Below are 17,109 nucleotides of genomic sequence, written 5' to 3' on the forward strand. Positions count from 1 at the left end.
ATCTTTGCTACACCCCCTACCATTTGTCTTAAGTATGAGTGTCAGACATGTTAAAACAATGAAATAATGTGATTAATACCTTAGTGAAAGAAATTCCTCTACAATCCCACCCTTTGATTCTAAAATCAAGAATCACATTAAACCAGAATTTCTTTCCTGACATTCTGCATATTACATCAACATTATTGTACACTTAAAGGAGTTTCACACTGTGTATCCTCACTTCACTGTTCTCCCACCACCCTTTGTTCATCTTTAATCTTCCCCACAATCTAAGCTCTCACATGCAAATGGAAACACCAATGATACAGAGGAAAGGTCTTCTCCAGAGTGTCAAAGTACTTTGCATGGCAAAGTGAAACAGCATTAGGTGGTCATTCTCTGTCACAGTCATGGCTCCTGGCGTCTGTGCCATTTACAGAGTCATAACTCCAACGCTGATCTTCCTTGCGCTGTCACTTTTGGAGCTTGGCACGCTCTCTCCATCCCTCGATTTCTGTTCCAACGCGGCTGTAGATTTAAGGCAGAGCACGTCGTACACCTTAGTTGTCTTCCTCAGCGTCAACGTCGAAACTCTTTCATTTTATTTTAAGATTTTGCTGTTCAAAATCTCCTCATGACAATCCTTTGGAAGCCCACTGTCGTTTGTCTGTTGTCCTGCAGATGGTCCCTGCTTCTCAGTGGTCCTCTTGAAGCGTTGTCTCCCAGGCATGGTCTGCATCTGCGCCTCAGTCAATCCTTCCATATCCCTCATGTCACGGTTCCTGCAATTTAAAAATGAAAACTTCCCCGGAAAAAACCCTCTTTTGCCCTATGTTAGCTTATCACCATTAGACATACACAATAAAGTTGTGCATTGTCTCTTAAAAATTCTCAGGGCTTCTCCCCTGAAGTAGCTTCACTCCAGGCCCTGTTGTAAGGAAAAAAAACATTAGCCAGTGGTGTGTCCTGCTGTAAATCATGTGATTAGATCATATGATTAGCCCTCTGCTGTGGAAAAAGTGATATAGATGTTAGCGCAGCGCGTCTGTATGCACACTTTCTCACAGTGACCTCTGCACTGTAAACAATACAAGGTCATGAATAACACACCGCTGGTAAATTCACAAAGACACAGAAAGTGGCAATTAAAAGGTTAAGTCAGCACGGCTCAAAAGCCCATGCAACCCAGGATGTTGCTGTCACCTTTCTGCTCCTGTAACAAAGAAACATACATACATACATCCACCCTTTTGTCTCTCTGGGTGGAGGTGCAATCTTGCATATTGGTGTCAAGTCAGTCAGGTTTTTGTCAGTCCAGTCAATCCCCGTGTTTATTGCTGATAGCAGAACCTCTTGTGTCGCAATAAGTTTCTACTGCCAGCAATGACGTCATTTCAAAAAGGAAAAAAAAGAATTTAGACTGGATTACCTCGCTGAATCCTTTTTGCCAGGGACTTGTTTTCTGATTGTCCCAAATAAGTGGCTTTCTCCCGAGCCCATTTTAATTTTGGAGAAGCTCACTTGCGATTGATCAACATGTTGTGTAGCGCTTTCGATTCCGATCTTGCAGGCCTGCTTGAAAAAGAGAAAATTGCCAAACAAAATCTCAGTGCACTGTTAAAAATCAAAAAATATGAAGGCCTAGTTTAGAAGTTGTCTAAGCATACTCCCTTAGAATGATAAAAAAAAAACTAATTGCCAGGTTCAAAGTGGTACCAAAGGAAAATGCATCAGTAAATCTCCAAAACTTTCATCCACCAGTCACACACCTCACACAACAGCAATATTCTATTAGAAAATGAGTTTTTGTTTTCCCCATGTACCCAGATGTGTGTCACGATAAGACCTCCCTCACACATCAGAAACCAGAAACTCAATAATCTATTAGTCCCCACTCATCTGACCCTCCCGCAGCATTCTGTTCACCCCTGCAATGATTCAATCATCCTTCCCCAAAAATAATACTAGTTCACTAGTCTATGTATCACTTCTTAACCCACTAAGTGAACCGGACAAGATGATGGTAACAGAAATGCTTAAAATGCTATTTGGTCTTCATGAGCTTCATTGCATGTGTGTTTGTGTTAGTAGGATTAATGCATTTTTCTGTTTGTGTAATTTTTGTGTACCTCTCCTCTTTGCGGTGCTCCAGACACTTTTCAATTCTCCACGCAAGGCAGTCGTTTTTTCCTTCCCAGTTTTCCTAAACCCAAATTTTATTCCCACACTACAACAGCATTCCTCCATGTTGTCCCCTTCTCCTTTGACTGTGGTCTCATCTCATCTCTCCCCTTGCAGCAGTCCAGTGAGAGTCAGTTGTCTTTCAGCTTTGTCCTGTTTTCCACGGTCTCATTTTGCCATTTTTGCGCCGAAAGTGGCAAATGTCCAACTCAAGCAGTCTTTTCAAAAGTCCATTCACACACAGTGAAGGTGCAGCTCGTTGGAAATGCACATCCATCCATCCAGTCATGATGATGCCATTTTTCTCCTTGCTGTCGCTGTCTTGCACAGCTGTTGCTGCTGGACCTTTTCTTCACTGCTCAGGATGCTGCTGTGAGCTCTTGAGATCCATCTCGTTGTTCTGAAACTGCATTTCTTGTCTTCAGGGAGAGATTCTTGGAGCTTGTGTTCTCAGGGTGACAAACACGTGGAAGTTAAGCTGTAAAACAATTCAGCCAAAACTTGGCTTGAGTGTTTCTAATCATGTTAACCTATAATTTCCTTCCGACTGCTGCATGTGGAAAATTGATCCAGGTCTGCTCTTCTCCTGCAAGTGACACACTGAAACATTTTGATCATGCTTCTCATTGCTTAAAACAACACATCTCCTCTCTCTGGTTCTGAACTCCCCTTTCTTAAAAACCCAGAGAGATTGTAGTTGTTTTACGTTGAAAAACACCAAACCCTCTTCCTATTTTGCTTATTTTATCAACAATTTTGCTAATTTTGTGTGTGTCCACCCTAGGGGAGCTGGTGGCCTGCAGTACCACCCTTTCCCACTAGTTGAAAACAACTTTTACACACATTTCTACACTCCTCTCTCTTTTTTTTTTCTTTGTTTTTGTTCCCCATCTTCAACATTTTGTAACCCCGTTTCTCACTGTTTTTTACACACACATCAACGTTTCCCACACAACCATTCTCTGCAATCTTACACACTACACATTTACTCAATTCTTACCACAGTCACGTATTGAGTTTTGTCTCTGGCCGCCTGGTGGAAGGTCTGCCGATCTACTGGATCTAGATCCCATTTTACTACACGAGGCGTCCCCCGTGAGGCCCTTGCCTTCTACGGACCAAGGAACGAACACCGCCACTCCGTGCACTATAGTACACGGAAATGGATTCCGACAGTGTACCCGAGTTGCTGTCCCTGTGACGTACTTCGACCGAACACAGGTCTGGGCCGGCTTCTCCCCAACAACGTGCTCGAGCCAATGTCCTTGTGATGAGCCGTACCCAACACAAGCCTGGGGCCTCAAACCACCAGGTTTTTCCTCCCGGAGACTCGAACTCCGGGGTCGGCCAGCGTTCCCCCCCTCGGCCAGACAAAAAACTCTCCATGACTGTATACAAGTTAGCTACAACTCACCCATCTGCAGAAGTCCCCTCAAAATCGATGATCTCGGTGGTGACTGAAACACACGGCTCCGTGACTCCTCCATTTCCTTCGCTTCAACAGCTGGTAGGACAAAGGTACCTTTTCCCTCAGGGGTGATCAGCCCGTCCACGGAACCGTTGTTCAGCGACCACACGGACCACCCTGCTCGCAGCGCCATTTTGTTGTGGAAGTTTTTCCACTTAAATAAAGCCTGCAGACGAGCGGTGAGCGGTAGCTAGCATTCTTTTATTTCCAAGCACACACAAAGAACATACAAACAAGCTTGTGAAGCCCCTGCATGACCACGGGGCAGGGTCAGCAGAGTCTCTCTGAGCCAAAGTCAACCTCTCAGTTAAATACCTTCTCCAGGAACAAAAGGCAGTACACAGCTGTTTCACACTCCCTTGCTACTTCCCAGAGTCCTCAAGAGACAAAAGACTGGTCCTCTGGAGTTCCTGTTTTCCCCCCAACATCTTTGCTACACCCCCTACCATTTGTCTTAAGTATGAGTGTCAGACATGTTAAAACAATGAAATAATGTGATTAATACCTTAGTGAAAGAAATTCCTCTACAATGTTTATTTCCCTCATGAAGAGCACAGATGGAGATGAATATCTCTTCTGCTTATAATGTTTGAAGAACTAACAGAGGAGTTCTTTTGTTTACTTAATCAACCTTCTTTGCTGGAATAAGCCAAAGTGAAAATGACACCAATTTCAGAGAATTTGCAACTGCTCTAATCTGAAAGGAGCTCCGGCCAGCAGAGCATACTATTTTGTGTCTCGGAGGGTGAGTGAGACACCCGCTAGAGCAAAGAGGGCTTGGATTTTGTGTCTTGTGTGGGTGCATGTGTATGTATTTGAGTGACTATGCCTCAGGAGGTTTGTTGCAACAAAAAAACCTCAATAGTACAACAAACAAGGAAAGCAAACAAGTCCTTTTTCTGTTTTCCTTGTTGATACATAGCTGTGATATTGGCCGTTTTTTTCTCAGCAAGGGTATGTGTATGTGTACATACATACCTGTGTGAGCTTTTGTTTGTATGTTTATAGGTTTTTGTGTCTGTGTGTGTGTGTCTTCAGTATCACTGCAATGTCCCACTGTTACTCTGCCATTATAAATTTGTCAGTGGATATATGTGTTGACTTTTACTGCTAATTTAGTATATATAGACACAGACAATCTACAAGAGACAGAGATGACTTAAGAAGGCTGAACTGCACGTCTTTACCTGTGGTTTGTATACATCTCAGTTTGTTATGTAGTACGTGGGTGTAATAAACACCTCTGCAGTGTTAGCAGTGCTAATGCCTGTGCATCTTTACCACTGAGCAATTTGCATTTCAAATCATCTCTAGAGAGCGCTGTAACTCTTAAGTCCGGGATAAAGCGATTCAAATGTGGAATTGCTCTAATGCTAATTTAATGTTCCACTCTCTTGGACAGGTGCAGAGTCAGGGGGAGATTGGCTACAAGAGAACAAAGTCCTCACGGAGAAGGTACCGTCCGCATACACAAACATAGGCACTCACCTACGTGTCGAGACACATTAATGAACATCCATATTTTTCCCTCTGGCTATAGTGTAATGTTCAATTTAATGGTCTAATGTTCCTTAATGACTGCTTTATGTGCATGGACTTATTGTGAATCTATCAACCTGAAGCACATCTAATCAGACAATTAGCCCTCATCTTGGGCTAATTTCCATGTATGTATTCATCACCATTAGTGGCTTTCTAATAGAAACACAAATGAATTGTCATCTTTCTATCACATTGTGCACACACACACACACACACACACACACACACACACACACAAAAAAAAAAAAACTCGCTTTCACTCCTTAATGAGGACATCAAATTGACATAATGCTTTCACTAGGCTAACCCTAAGCCCTCCCCTAATGCCTTTGGCATTTGATCCCCACAAGTGACTGTTGGTCCCCACAAATATAGGACCATTTTATGGTCATCACAAAGATTATACAAATACACACACACACACACACACAACCCCGTTCAGCTATCTTAGTGAGGACCTTCATTGACATAATGCTTTCCCTAGCCCCTTACCCTAACCCAGGGGTTGGCAACCTGCGGCTCCAGAGCCGCATGCGGCTCTTTTGTCCTTATACTGCAGCTCCGGGTGGTTTGGGAAAATAAATTATAAGTATTTAGCTGAAGTGTATTTTATTTGTGTTTAGTTCTTTTTTTAACTTGTAGTTCTAAATTGGAAGATTATTGTGATTTTGAAATATAAAAATAAAATTATATCTTATTATTTTTTCATCGCTCAAAATAAGCGTCACACTCGCGGAAGCCGGTGTACCCGCCGAAACGTCTGCATTTACCGAGACTTTCAACCCCAGGTAGGCCAATTATGGATCTTCGGATCCACATTATGTCAGCAGCTGTTCTCCACCGTGAACTATGTCTAAAAACAAACACCGCTCACGCCTCACAGATGAAAGCTTACAGTCCTGCGTAAAGATGAAAGCCCCGTTTTGCAGACGCTGTGCGCAGAGGTTCGGGACCATAAGTCTTATTGTAAACATATCATGGCAGACCCGACGATGTTTCCATGAACATGCTTTTCAGCATCTCTTTATTGACCACTTTTCACACACGGTTGCTGTACGCATACAGCCGGCTGTAGCTTTTCAACAGCAGAGAGAGCACGGACTTTAAGGCGGCGAGGCGTGATTGCGGGTGCCGCTCAGGTGCGTCCGACTCCCCTGCAGCGGTGCTGCAGACCACGCCCCACCACACACATTAACTAGGTAAATTACATATTTAGGCAGAATTTTGAAAATATCTATTTTTTTTAGCAGCATAGTGCTTTTTTTCCATTTACTTTTTAAAAGTCAGGTCAAGGCTCCAAAAGTCCAAAGGAGATATAAGGGTGGCAGCTCACAACAGATTTTGTTTGCTACATGGATCATTTTAGTTCAAAAGTTCAAAATGTGTTAATTACATAAATAAAATGTAATTTTCTCTGTAGCACTTCATGGATTTCATAAGCAACACAGTTGCTCTGTGGATTCGTTTAAAAAGCAGTTAAAAACTTTTCTGTTCAAACAAGCCTTTTGTTGATCTACGTATTTTATATTCTTTACATTATTTACATTTGATCTTTTACATTGTGTATAATGTCTATTGATTGTATTGTTTATTTTAATATTTGTGTACAGCGCTTTGTGACTGCCTGTCTGTGAAAAGCGCTTAATAAATAAACTTTACTTACTTACTTTAGTTGTTCACACAAAGCATAAAGGTAAAAAAACAATAAATATACTGTGTTATCTTCATTTTAGATTTCAAAAAGTATTTGCGGCTCCCAGTGTTTTCTTTTGCGTGGAATCTGGGTCCAAGTGGCTCTTTGGGTGTAAAAGGTTGCAGACCCCTGCCCTAACCCAACCATTAAAAAGGAATGCCTAACCCTAACCCTAGGAGCCTTAAAGGAGAAAACTGGAAGATCCAGCAGCCCCTAGGACCATGCAATAAAAACTTTAGCAAAAGAGAACTAAATCAAACTCTCTCTTATACCTAACCATAACCTAATTGCAACCCTGACACCAAAACCACACTTTGATCCTCAAAAATGGCTTTAAATGCCTTCAAATTTGTGAGGACCGGGTTGTGTGTCCTCACAAGTGACTGTTGGTTCTCACAAGTAGAATGCAGATTTCAGTCCTCACAAAGATAGCTAGACAGGAACACACACACACACGGACATACAGTGTTGCATACAAATGATCTATATTCTTTACAAACACAGAAAGCTAGTGATCATCAAACCAAGATAAAAACATAGACCATCTGATCTTTCAGTATTAACCCCCATGTATAGTCCAGAGTTTCTAATTGCTCCCATTCAGGCGTGAAAAGGTTCTGACAGAAAGTCATCTATTGCAAACATGCATGAGAGAGCATGCGATCAGCTGTTAATGTTCTTCTGCCTGCAGATTGCTGAGATGTCGGCATTGTGACTTGTTCAGTCAGGTGTCTGTTATTTATTTAGCTTCAGTGTCAGTTTCAGGTTAATTGCTGTATCCTAAATAACAAATGTACACAAGTAATTAATTCAGATCAAGTATCTCTAAGTTTGTATTAGTTATACAGTGCTTTAGTGTTTTGTACTGCAAGCGTCATTCACCCAATCACACACACACACACACACACACACACACACACACACGGTACTTTCAACATCTTCATTCAATTCAATTAAAAATTCAGTTAAATTTCATTTATACAGCGCAAAATCACAAGAACAGTTGCCTCAAAGCGCTTTATATTGTGAGGTAAAGACTCTACAATAATCCAAAGAAAACAGAGAAACCCCCAACAATCATATGGCCCCTATGAGCAACCACTTTGGCGATAGTGGGAACAAAAAACTCCCTTTTAACAGAGAGAAACCTCCAGCAGAACCAGGCTCAGGGAGGGGCAGCCATCTGCCCTGACTGGTTGGGATGAAGGGAGGAAGACATTCTGTGCCTTTAAGCATTTTGCCTAATATTCAGGCACACACTCACACTCTGATGGTAACTTTCAGTAGCTTGCCCAAGGATACTTCGACATACAGACTGGAGAAGCCGCAGCCATGATCTGTGGGCTGTAGCGCGTAGCTGTTCTTAGCTAGTACAGCAATTCGCCAGGTTAATTCCATTAAGACTCCAACATGCTGTTCCATCTTATTCTTGCTTCTTACAGCTGATTTAAACTTCTTGGGCAAATCTATGTACAGAGACTACGATGTAATGTACCCAAGTGGATGACGTTGATGCTGATGTTCATGTATAGACCCGATCTTTTTTTTTTTTTTTTTTAATGTTTATTTATAAGATTCAAAGTTCAAAGTTACATAACGTCACACCAGACAAAGGACATAAGATTCAAAAACAATAACATTTAAGCACAGAAAAAAAATAAAAAACAGAAACCAAACACAACAAAAAAAGACCCCAAACAGGAAAACAGGAAAGAAAAGGAAAAAAAACCAAAATAAATAAATAAATAAAAATACACCAGTTAGCCAGTACAAATCAAAAGTTCAAAAGAGACACCAATGTCCAAAAAATATGATCTTCTGTGTGAGTTTAGGCAGGGCAACAGAGAGTTCACCAAGACCGGAAGATGTGGGAAACATGTCCAGGAAGGAATCACGGTCCGGCAGAGGTGCAGTTTCACACAAACACAAAGTGCAGTCAAATAGGTTAAAGTTTATGTTAAATTCCCATTAATATGATTGAGAAAAGGGCCCCAGATTTCGACAAACTTAAAATGGGTGTCAGCCAAATGATAACGAACCTCTTCAATATACAAACAAGCAATCATCTCACGTAGCCAAACCCTGAACAATGGAGGAGATGGTGATTTCCAGGCTCTAAGAATAAGTCTTTTAGCTACAATCATGCCAAACATTAAGGCTTTCTGAAGAGGACGTCTGAGTGCCAATGAGGTTAGGGAGCAGCCTAGCACTGCAAGTACACCATCCGGCTCTAATTTTAAGTCATAAATCCGGTTATACATATTAAATATCTCTGCCCAGAAACTCCTGAGTGTGGGGCAAGACCAGAAAAGGTGACCAAGGGTTCCATCCATTGCTTTGCATCTGTCACACAAAGACAAAATAGACGGAAAAATGCTGCATAGCTTTGTTTTAGAAAAATGCAAACGATGAAGGACCTTGAACTGTATAAGTTGTAGTCTGGCATTAACAGAGCATTCTTTAATCTTCTTCAACCCATTGGCCCACAAAGCATCCGATATGTCTACTTCCAAGTCCTTAACCCAAGCATCCTTGATGTGGTTAGTAGGTGGTATAAGTGTAAAAAGTGTAGTAAATTGGCTGATTAGGTGTTTGGAAGTGGGATTTTTAATCAAATAATCATAAAAGTCACTATGAGCAGGGGGCTTATCCAGATGGGTAAAAGAGTGTTTAACAAAATTCCTAATTTGTAAGTATCTAAATAAATGAGCAGAGGGGAGCATAAATTTTGATTGCAGCTGAGCAAATGAAGCAAAACAATTGTCGATGTAGAGATCCTTAATAGTGTGAAGACCTAATGCTGACCAATGCTTAAACACAGGGTCCATCAAGCCAGGTGAAAAAGAAAGGTTCTCAGTTATGGGAGCAAAAATGGATAGGTCTGGAAGGCACAAAGCACCCCTAACTTGTTTTAAGATCCTAAGAGAATGACCTAGGACAAAATCATTACTTAAAAGTTTAGTAGGTATGTTGGGCTTAGAAAACAGAATACCATCAAGTGATGTACCAAAAATTGATTTAGCATTGTGTGCCTCTATCAAAGGCCAAGAAGGACCGCCTCCCTTCTGAACAGCAGGAACAGCTGAAACACTGTTCCAGAAAACCCACGTTCTGGCATTGCAAGCCCAATAGTAGTGCCTGAAAACTGGGAGGCCTAATCCACCCTCAGAGGAGGGTTTCTGCAAGTGTGCCTTTGAAATTCTATGGGGTTTATTTGCCCAGATGAAAGACAAAATGATAAAGTCGATAGTTTTAAAAAAGGATGAGGTGAGAAAAATGGGTATGTTTTGGAAAAGATGAATAAATTTAGGAAGTACTACCATTTTAATAATATTGACACGTCCAATTAAAGAAAGTGGGAGAAGAGTCCATTTATCTATCTTAGCTTTAATACTATCAATAAGTACCTGAAAGTTCAATTTAAACAGCAGCTTACGGTTTCTGGGAATGTTAATACCTAGGTATTTAAAGTGACTGCTGGTGGTTTTAAAAGGTAAGCTAGAGATGAAGCTAGAGTCGAGCCCATCTGCCAATGGCATAAAAATGGACTTGTCCCAATTAATTGTGAAACCAGAGAGTTGTCCAAATTTGTTAATGAGATGAAGCAGGGGAGGCAAAGAGAGCCTGGCATCAGACAGTGTTAGAGCCACATCATCTACATATAGAGTTATAGTGGATTTGACAGGACCACAGGATATACCTACAATATCAGAGCTGCTTCTAACTGCAATGGCCAGAGGCTCCATAGCTAGAGCAAAGAGCAGTGGAGATAAACAGCAACCCTGCCTAGTCCCCCGGTGGAGTAGAAACGGATGTGATCTATCAAAATTTGTCAGTACCGATGATCTTGGCCGTGCATAAAGCATACGTACCAAAGTTGTAAAATTACTACCAAAGCCAAATTTCTCAAGTGTAGCAAACAGGTATTTCCACTCAATTTGATCGAAAGCTTGTTGTGCATCTAATGAAATAACAGCTGATTTGGAGGATTTATTCCATACAGTACATTCAATAGACGACGGGTATTAGCGAAAGCAAATCTGTCTGGGATAAACCCAGTTTGATCGTGTTGAATTAAAGTGCCCAAAACTTTATTAAGGCGTGAAGACAAGACTTTAGCAATGATTTTTTGATCACAGTTTAATAAACTAAGTGGGCAATATGAAGTCACATTGGTGGGGTCCCTGTCCTTCTTAGGGAGAAGACAAACGTGGGCATCATACAGTGGGGCAAAAAAGTATTTAGTCAGCCACCGATTGTGCAAGTTCCCCCACTTAAAATGATGACAGAGGTCAGTAATTTGCACCAGAGGTACACTTCAACTGTGAGAGACAGAATGTGAAAAAAAAATCCATGAATTCACATGGTAGGATTTGTAAAGAATTTATTCGTAAATCAGGGTGGAAAATAAGTATTTGGTCACCTCAAACAAGGAAAATCCCTGGCTCTCACAGACCTGTAACATCTTCTGTAAGAAGCTTTTCTGTCCCCCACTCGTTAACTGTATGAATGGCACCTGTTTGACCTCATCATCTGTATAAAAGACACCTGTCCACAGCCTCAACCAGTCAGACTCCAAACTCCGCCATGGCCAAGACCAAAGAGCTTTCGAAGGACACCAGGAAAAGAATTGTAGACCTGCACCAGACTGGGAAGAGTGAATCTACAATAGGCAAGCAGCTTGGTGTGAAAAAATCAACTGTGGGAGCAATCATCAGAAAATGGAAGACATACAAGACCACTGATAATCTCCCTCGATCTGGGGCTCCACGCAAGATCTCATCCCGTGGGGTCAAAATGAACATGAGAACGGTGAGCAAAGATCCCAGAACCACACGGGGGGACCTGGTGAATGACCTGCAGAGAGCTGGGACCAAAGTAACAAAGGTCACCATCAGTAACACACTACAACGGCAGGGAATCAAATCCCGCAGTGCCAGACGTGTTCCGCTGCTGAAGCCAGTGCATGTCCAGGCCCGTCTGAAGTTTGCCAGAGAGCACATGGATGATACAGCAGAGGATTGGGAGAATGTCATGTGGTCAGATGAAACCAAAGTAGAACTTTTTGGTATAAACTCAACTCGTCGTGTTTGGAGGAAGAAGAATACTGACTTGCATCCCAAGAACACCATACCTACTGTGAAGCATGGGGGTGGAAACATCATGCTATGGGGCTGTTTTTCTGCCAAGGGGACAGGACGACTGATCCGTGTTAAGGACAGAATGAATGGGGCCAAGTATCGTGAGATTTTGAGCCAAAACCTCCTTCCATCAGTGAGAACTTTGAAGATGAAACGAGGCTGGGTCTTCCAACATGACAATGATCCAAAACACACCGCCTGGGCAACAAAGGAGTGGCTCCGTAAGAAGCATTTGAAAGTCCTGGAGTGGCCTAGCCAGTCTCCAGACCTCAACCCCATAGAAAATCTGTGGCGGGAGTTGAAAGTCCGTGTTGCTCGGCGACAGCCCCAAAACATCACTGCTCTTGAGAAGATCTGCATGGAGGAATGGGCCAAAATACCAGCTACTGTGTGTGCAAACCTGGTAAAGACCTATAGTAAACGTTTGACCTCTGTTATTGCCAACAAAGGTTATGTTACAAAGTATTGAGTTGTATTTTTGTTATTGACCAAATACTTATTTTCCACCCTGATTTACGAATAAATTCTTTACAAATCCTACCATGTGAATTCATGGATTTTTTTTTCACATTCTGTCTCTCACAGTTGAAGTGTACCTCTGGTGCAAATTACTGACCTCTGTCATCATTTTAAGTGGGGGAACTTGCACAATCGGTGGCTGACTAAATACTTTTTTGCCCCACTGTATATGCTATCAGGGAAAGAGCCCCGTGCAATAGAGCAGTTCACCATTCTGAGTAAAAGTGGAGCGATTATATCAATATGGGCTTTATAAAATTCTATGTTGAACCCATCCGGTCCGCAGGCTTTACCGCTAGGGAAAGAAAGGATAGCAGCTTTGACTTCTGTGATGCTGAAGTCAGCTTCAAGTGCTTGGGTGGCAGATTCTGTAAGGGTTGGAATACTCAGATCAGTAATTAATTCACCGGCAGAGGAGGTTTTGTGTATGGTGCGATGGGCTTGCACATCTTTTAATTGTCTGGCAAGTAATTTATGGGGTTTATCTCCCAACTCAAAGTGTCTTTGTTTCAATTTAATAATATCGCTACCGACTTGGGTTCCCAAAATATGATTGTATTCGAGTTTTAGTTTTAGAATAGCATTAGCTATGTCCTCAGTATCAGATTGGCGAAGTGCCTCCTCTAATGTTGATAATTCAGACTCAATTTGGGACAGACGATTTAATCTAGTTCTTTTCGAAAATGTTTGAAAGGAGATGATCTTGCCACGCAATACTGCCTTAAAAGATTCCCAAAGAGTGGAATCAGAGACCTCACCGTTGTCGTTATGTTTTATGAAATCTGAAATCTCAGTGGAAACATAAGTGGAGAAAGTTTTGTCTGACAGAAGGGTAGAATTGAATTTCCAATTGAAAATTCGAGGCTGTAAATTAAAATCTATTTTCATGGTGAGTGGGGCATGATCAGAAATCAAGATTTGATGATAAGCAGAGCTGATAATACTGGGTAATAGTCTAGAATCTGTAACAAAGTAATCTATTCTGGTAAAGCTATGATGTACAGGTGAAAAAAAGGAATATTGCCTGTCAATTGGATGCTGAAGCCTCCAAACGTCTACCATGTTGTGTGATTTTACCAGATTGTTCAAAACTGCCGTGGATCTAGTAGTGGGGGCTGTTTTTGTAGACGATCTATCCAAAACAGGATCAAAATAGCAGTTAAAATCTCCACCAATTACTATATTAGACATATTATATTCAGAAATTAGGTAAAATATTTTGGAAAAGAAGTCAGGACAGTCAAAATTAGGGGCATAGATATTTAGCAAGACCAGTGGAAAAGAGCTAATGGACCCAGAGACCAAAACAAATCTCCCACCCGGATCAGTAACGACGGATCCAAATATAAATGGAGTGGTTTTCCGTATGAGTATAGCAACACCTCTGGCCTTAGATGTGAAAGTGGACTGGTAAACCTGCGACACCCAATTTGCTCTTAAACGTCTCTGTTCATTGGAGTGAATATGAGTTTCCTGAAGAAAAATGATATCAGAAGATAAATGCTTCAAATGTGACATAACCTTCCCACGTTTCAAAGCTCTGCCTAGGCCCTTGCAATTCCAGGATGTAAACGTCAAAGGACATGTTCCTAAACCAGTAGCATTGTTACCCCGCATCTAAATGAGAGGTGGTATGATACATGGAGTGGTGAAAAATAATACAAAGGACTGGCATAAAAAAGGTTAAAACAAAATTAACAACAAGAACACTGAACCCCACCCCCCAAAAAGAAAAAGGCCGCAAAAAAGAACAAGAACCACTGCGGCCCATCCCAGCGTGCATTAAGGGGACTGCCGGGAAGAGGAGCACAAAAAAACAAAAAAGAAAAAGAGGAAAAAACATCCTTCGTATACGGCAGCTCCGCACCAGACTCCATTAATCAAAACAATAGTTACACCCATAAATCGACTGATTGGGTAAAAAAAGAAAAAAAAAGACACAAACATAGAAAATGACTTGTGTATAACCAAAGTTATAATATAAACATTCTCAGTACTTCACGATAGAGAAAAGTTTTAAGACGTCGTAGCAAAAAAAACAAAACAAAGCAAAAACAATGATAGAAAGCTATCACCACAGAAGTTTCAAAAAATGATTGAACGAATCGCGACTCTCACTATAGGAAGAGAAGAGTGAGAATGTTCAACAATACAGCCGCATCGACAACATGAACAAATATATTACCAGGTCACGATTACAGTGAGTCCGCAAAACGTTCAGCTTCAGCAGGAGACTTGAACGTGTTAGTGATGTTGTAGTGAACTACCCGAAGCTGGGCCGGGTAGCGCAGACTGCACGTCGCTCCGGAGGCGCTAAGCTTTTTCCTGACCGCATTGAAGGCCATCCGCTGCGTAGTCGGGGAAGATGGACAGATTCTCTCCATTGCAGCTCAACGGAGCACGTTGGCGTGCCAGACGCAGGACATGCCACACGTCTTTCTCATGATGCAACTTGGCTATGATAGCCCTCGGTCGCTGGCCAGCCGTTGGTTTTGGTCTAAGGGTGCGGTGTGCCCTCTCCACTTTTATTGGCTTAATAAAGTTGTCTTTCCCCAACACATCCAGCAGCAGGGATGAAACAAAGTCCGCAGGCTTACTGCCCTCAGCACCTTCCTTCACTCCAACAATCCTAATGTTGGCCCGACGCGAGCGCGCCTCCATCTGGCCTAGCTTGCCACGCAGGTTATCGGTGGCCGCCATTAGTTCCTTGCATGTAGCTTCAAGCATACAAACACGGCCGTCCATTGTAGTAAGCGACTCATCGATAACATCTATGCGCTGTTCGGATGACCGGATATCTGCCTGGAGCTTAGACAGAGTAGACTCAATTGTGTCAAGGCGGGTCGTCATAGAAGTTTTTAGGCTAGCGATAGCTGCTAGTATGGCGTCGGTGCTCGCAGAATTTTCAGCTACTGCTTTCTGGCAGTGTGTTGCATCTTTTTTAGGCGGCATGTCGTCCAGTATTTATCGTAGTCGATGCAAAGCAGTAGTGCTGTTGACCAGTTAAGTAAAGAGGCAGGGTGTCGCGTTAAATTGTTGGAAAAAAAGAAGAAAAGTGCAGAGCTGAGAAGAGTGCGTCCTACTCCATCAGTGTACACGAGCGCGCCCCCCCCCCCCCCCATAGACCCGATCTTTGAAGGATTGCAAAGAGTGTTGATTTAATTTGACAGAGAGAGACACAGCACTTCTTTTTTTTTTCACTCTTCAATAAACATTTTTTCCAGTCTAGAAGGAATATACAGTTCATACACATGGCAGTAAACTTAAATTAGTATCCGTAATTTAATATAATGTTATAAATAGATGTTTCTTCAGGTACGAGGCATTACTGCCTTATTGATGATATGCAAGTTTGAGTCGCACTCTCTGATTTGGGAATATGATGCACTGCTCTGTGTAATTACACATGGGTTAACCAGCTTTAGCATCTTTATCTCTTAATTAAATTTTCAGCCCTGGGACAAAATAGGAACACAACCTGCACTGCTTATACACTGAACTGGGGAGATATCTTGCACAGATTTTAATTTTAGGCAGTGATTATCAGGAATGTAGCAGGTGTCCGTAGGATTGGTCTTGAGCGCCAGTACTTCAAACAGAATTTTTTTTCCCGGATAATAAAGTAAATCTATTAGTTGCATAAACAGGATTATGATTAGGACCAGTTTCACAGTTTACACACCATGCATAATATTTTTTCTGGCAGTCCTTACAGCAGTGATTGTTGTGTGCATATTAATCACTTCAACATAATTTAATTTAGTCTTACTTTTAACTGTAGGTTAATAAAGTGTTCAGTATTTTCACAAGTTACTTCTGTATGGAGCCACATTAATTACATTATTAATTGTTTTATATAGAAGAAAAAAGTATATTTTTGCAGTGTGAAAATATTGTGTGAAATTATTTTTACTTGCAATGTTCGTCTTGTGGTTTTAACGTTTATGTGAACCTTTTGATTGTGACTGAGAATCAGGACAGACACCAGTCTTTCAGCTGGAGATTTAAATGTTTCTGACTATCATCAATTGGATAAAAGAATGGACTGGAATGCAGACACAAGAACAATATGAAGTCAATATCACAAAGTCTATGTGGTTACTTAGTGGTGTGCTGTTTATTCTGGCAGCTGTTTGTTCTCTGTCTCTTGGTTCTAGTTTTACTTATCCTGTGTCATTGTCTTGATTATATGAAAACAGCAGTTGAACATTGTGGAAGTCTTTATTGATGTGTCTTTATTGTCTTCTTTTGTCCGCTTTTATAAATTGGTGCGTGGGGAGGCTCGGCTAATTTGGGTAGCACAGAAGTAAGAGAAGACCTTTTCTGCCTGCCTAGATATATAGACCTCTTCTTTGAAGGACTGCAAAAAGTATTGGTTTGAATTGACAGCGATACACACCACTTCTCTTGAATAAGCACTATTTCAGTCTAGAAATAATCAGATCAACATACATGTGTCAGTATAATTAAATCATTGTTTCAATTTCAGGATGTTTCTTTTTTTAATGGATGTTTCTTCAGGCTTTACCGCCTTGGTGATAATATGCAGTTTCCATCTCTCATTATGTGTATGTTTAAATAGC

The 17,109-nt window shown here is 41.4% G+C and overlaps 1 protein-coding gene across 4 annotated transcripts in view; it reads left to right on the top strand.

The window, feature by feature from the left end:
- The window catches only part of tnr (tenascin R (restrictin, janusin)), a 217,558-nt gene that overhangs the window by 97,469 nt on the left and 102,980 nt on the right, over window positions 1-17,109 (top strand). For all 4 annotated transcript variants that reach the window (XM_085141727.1, XM_085141728.1, XM_085141730.1 and 1 more), the window contains one exon: window positions 5,034-5,086. In XM_085141727.1, coding sequence (XP_084997853.1) covers window positions 5,034-5,086 — 53 coding nt within the window. The remainder of the gene's footprint in view (window positions 1-5,033; window positions 5,087-17,109) is intronic.

Source organism: Neolamprologus multifasciatus, chromosome 18, assembly GCF_963576455.1.
Source record: "Neolamprologus multifasciatus chromosome 18, fNeoMul1.2, whole genome shotgun sequence".
Taxonomy (NCBI): Eukaryota; Metazoa; Chordata; class Actinopteri; order Cichliformes; family Cichlidae; genus Neolamprologus; species Neolamprologus multifasciatus.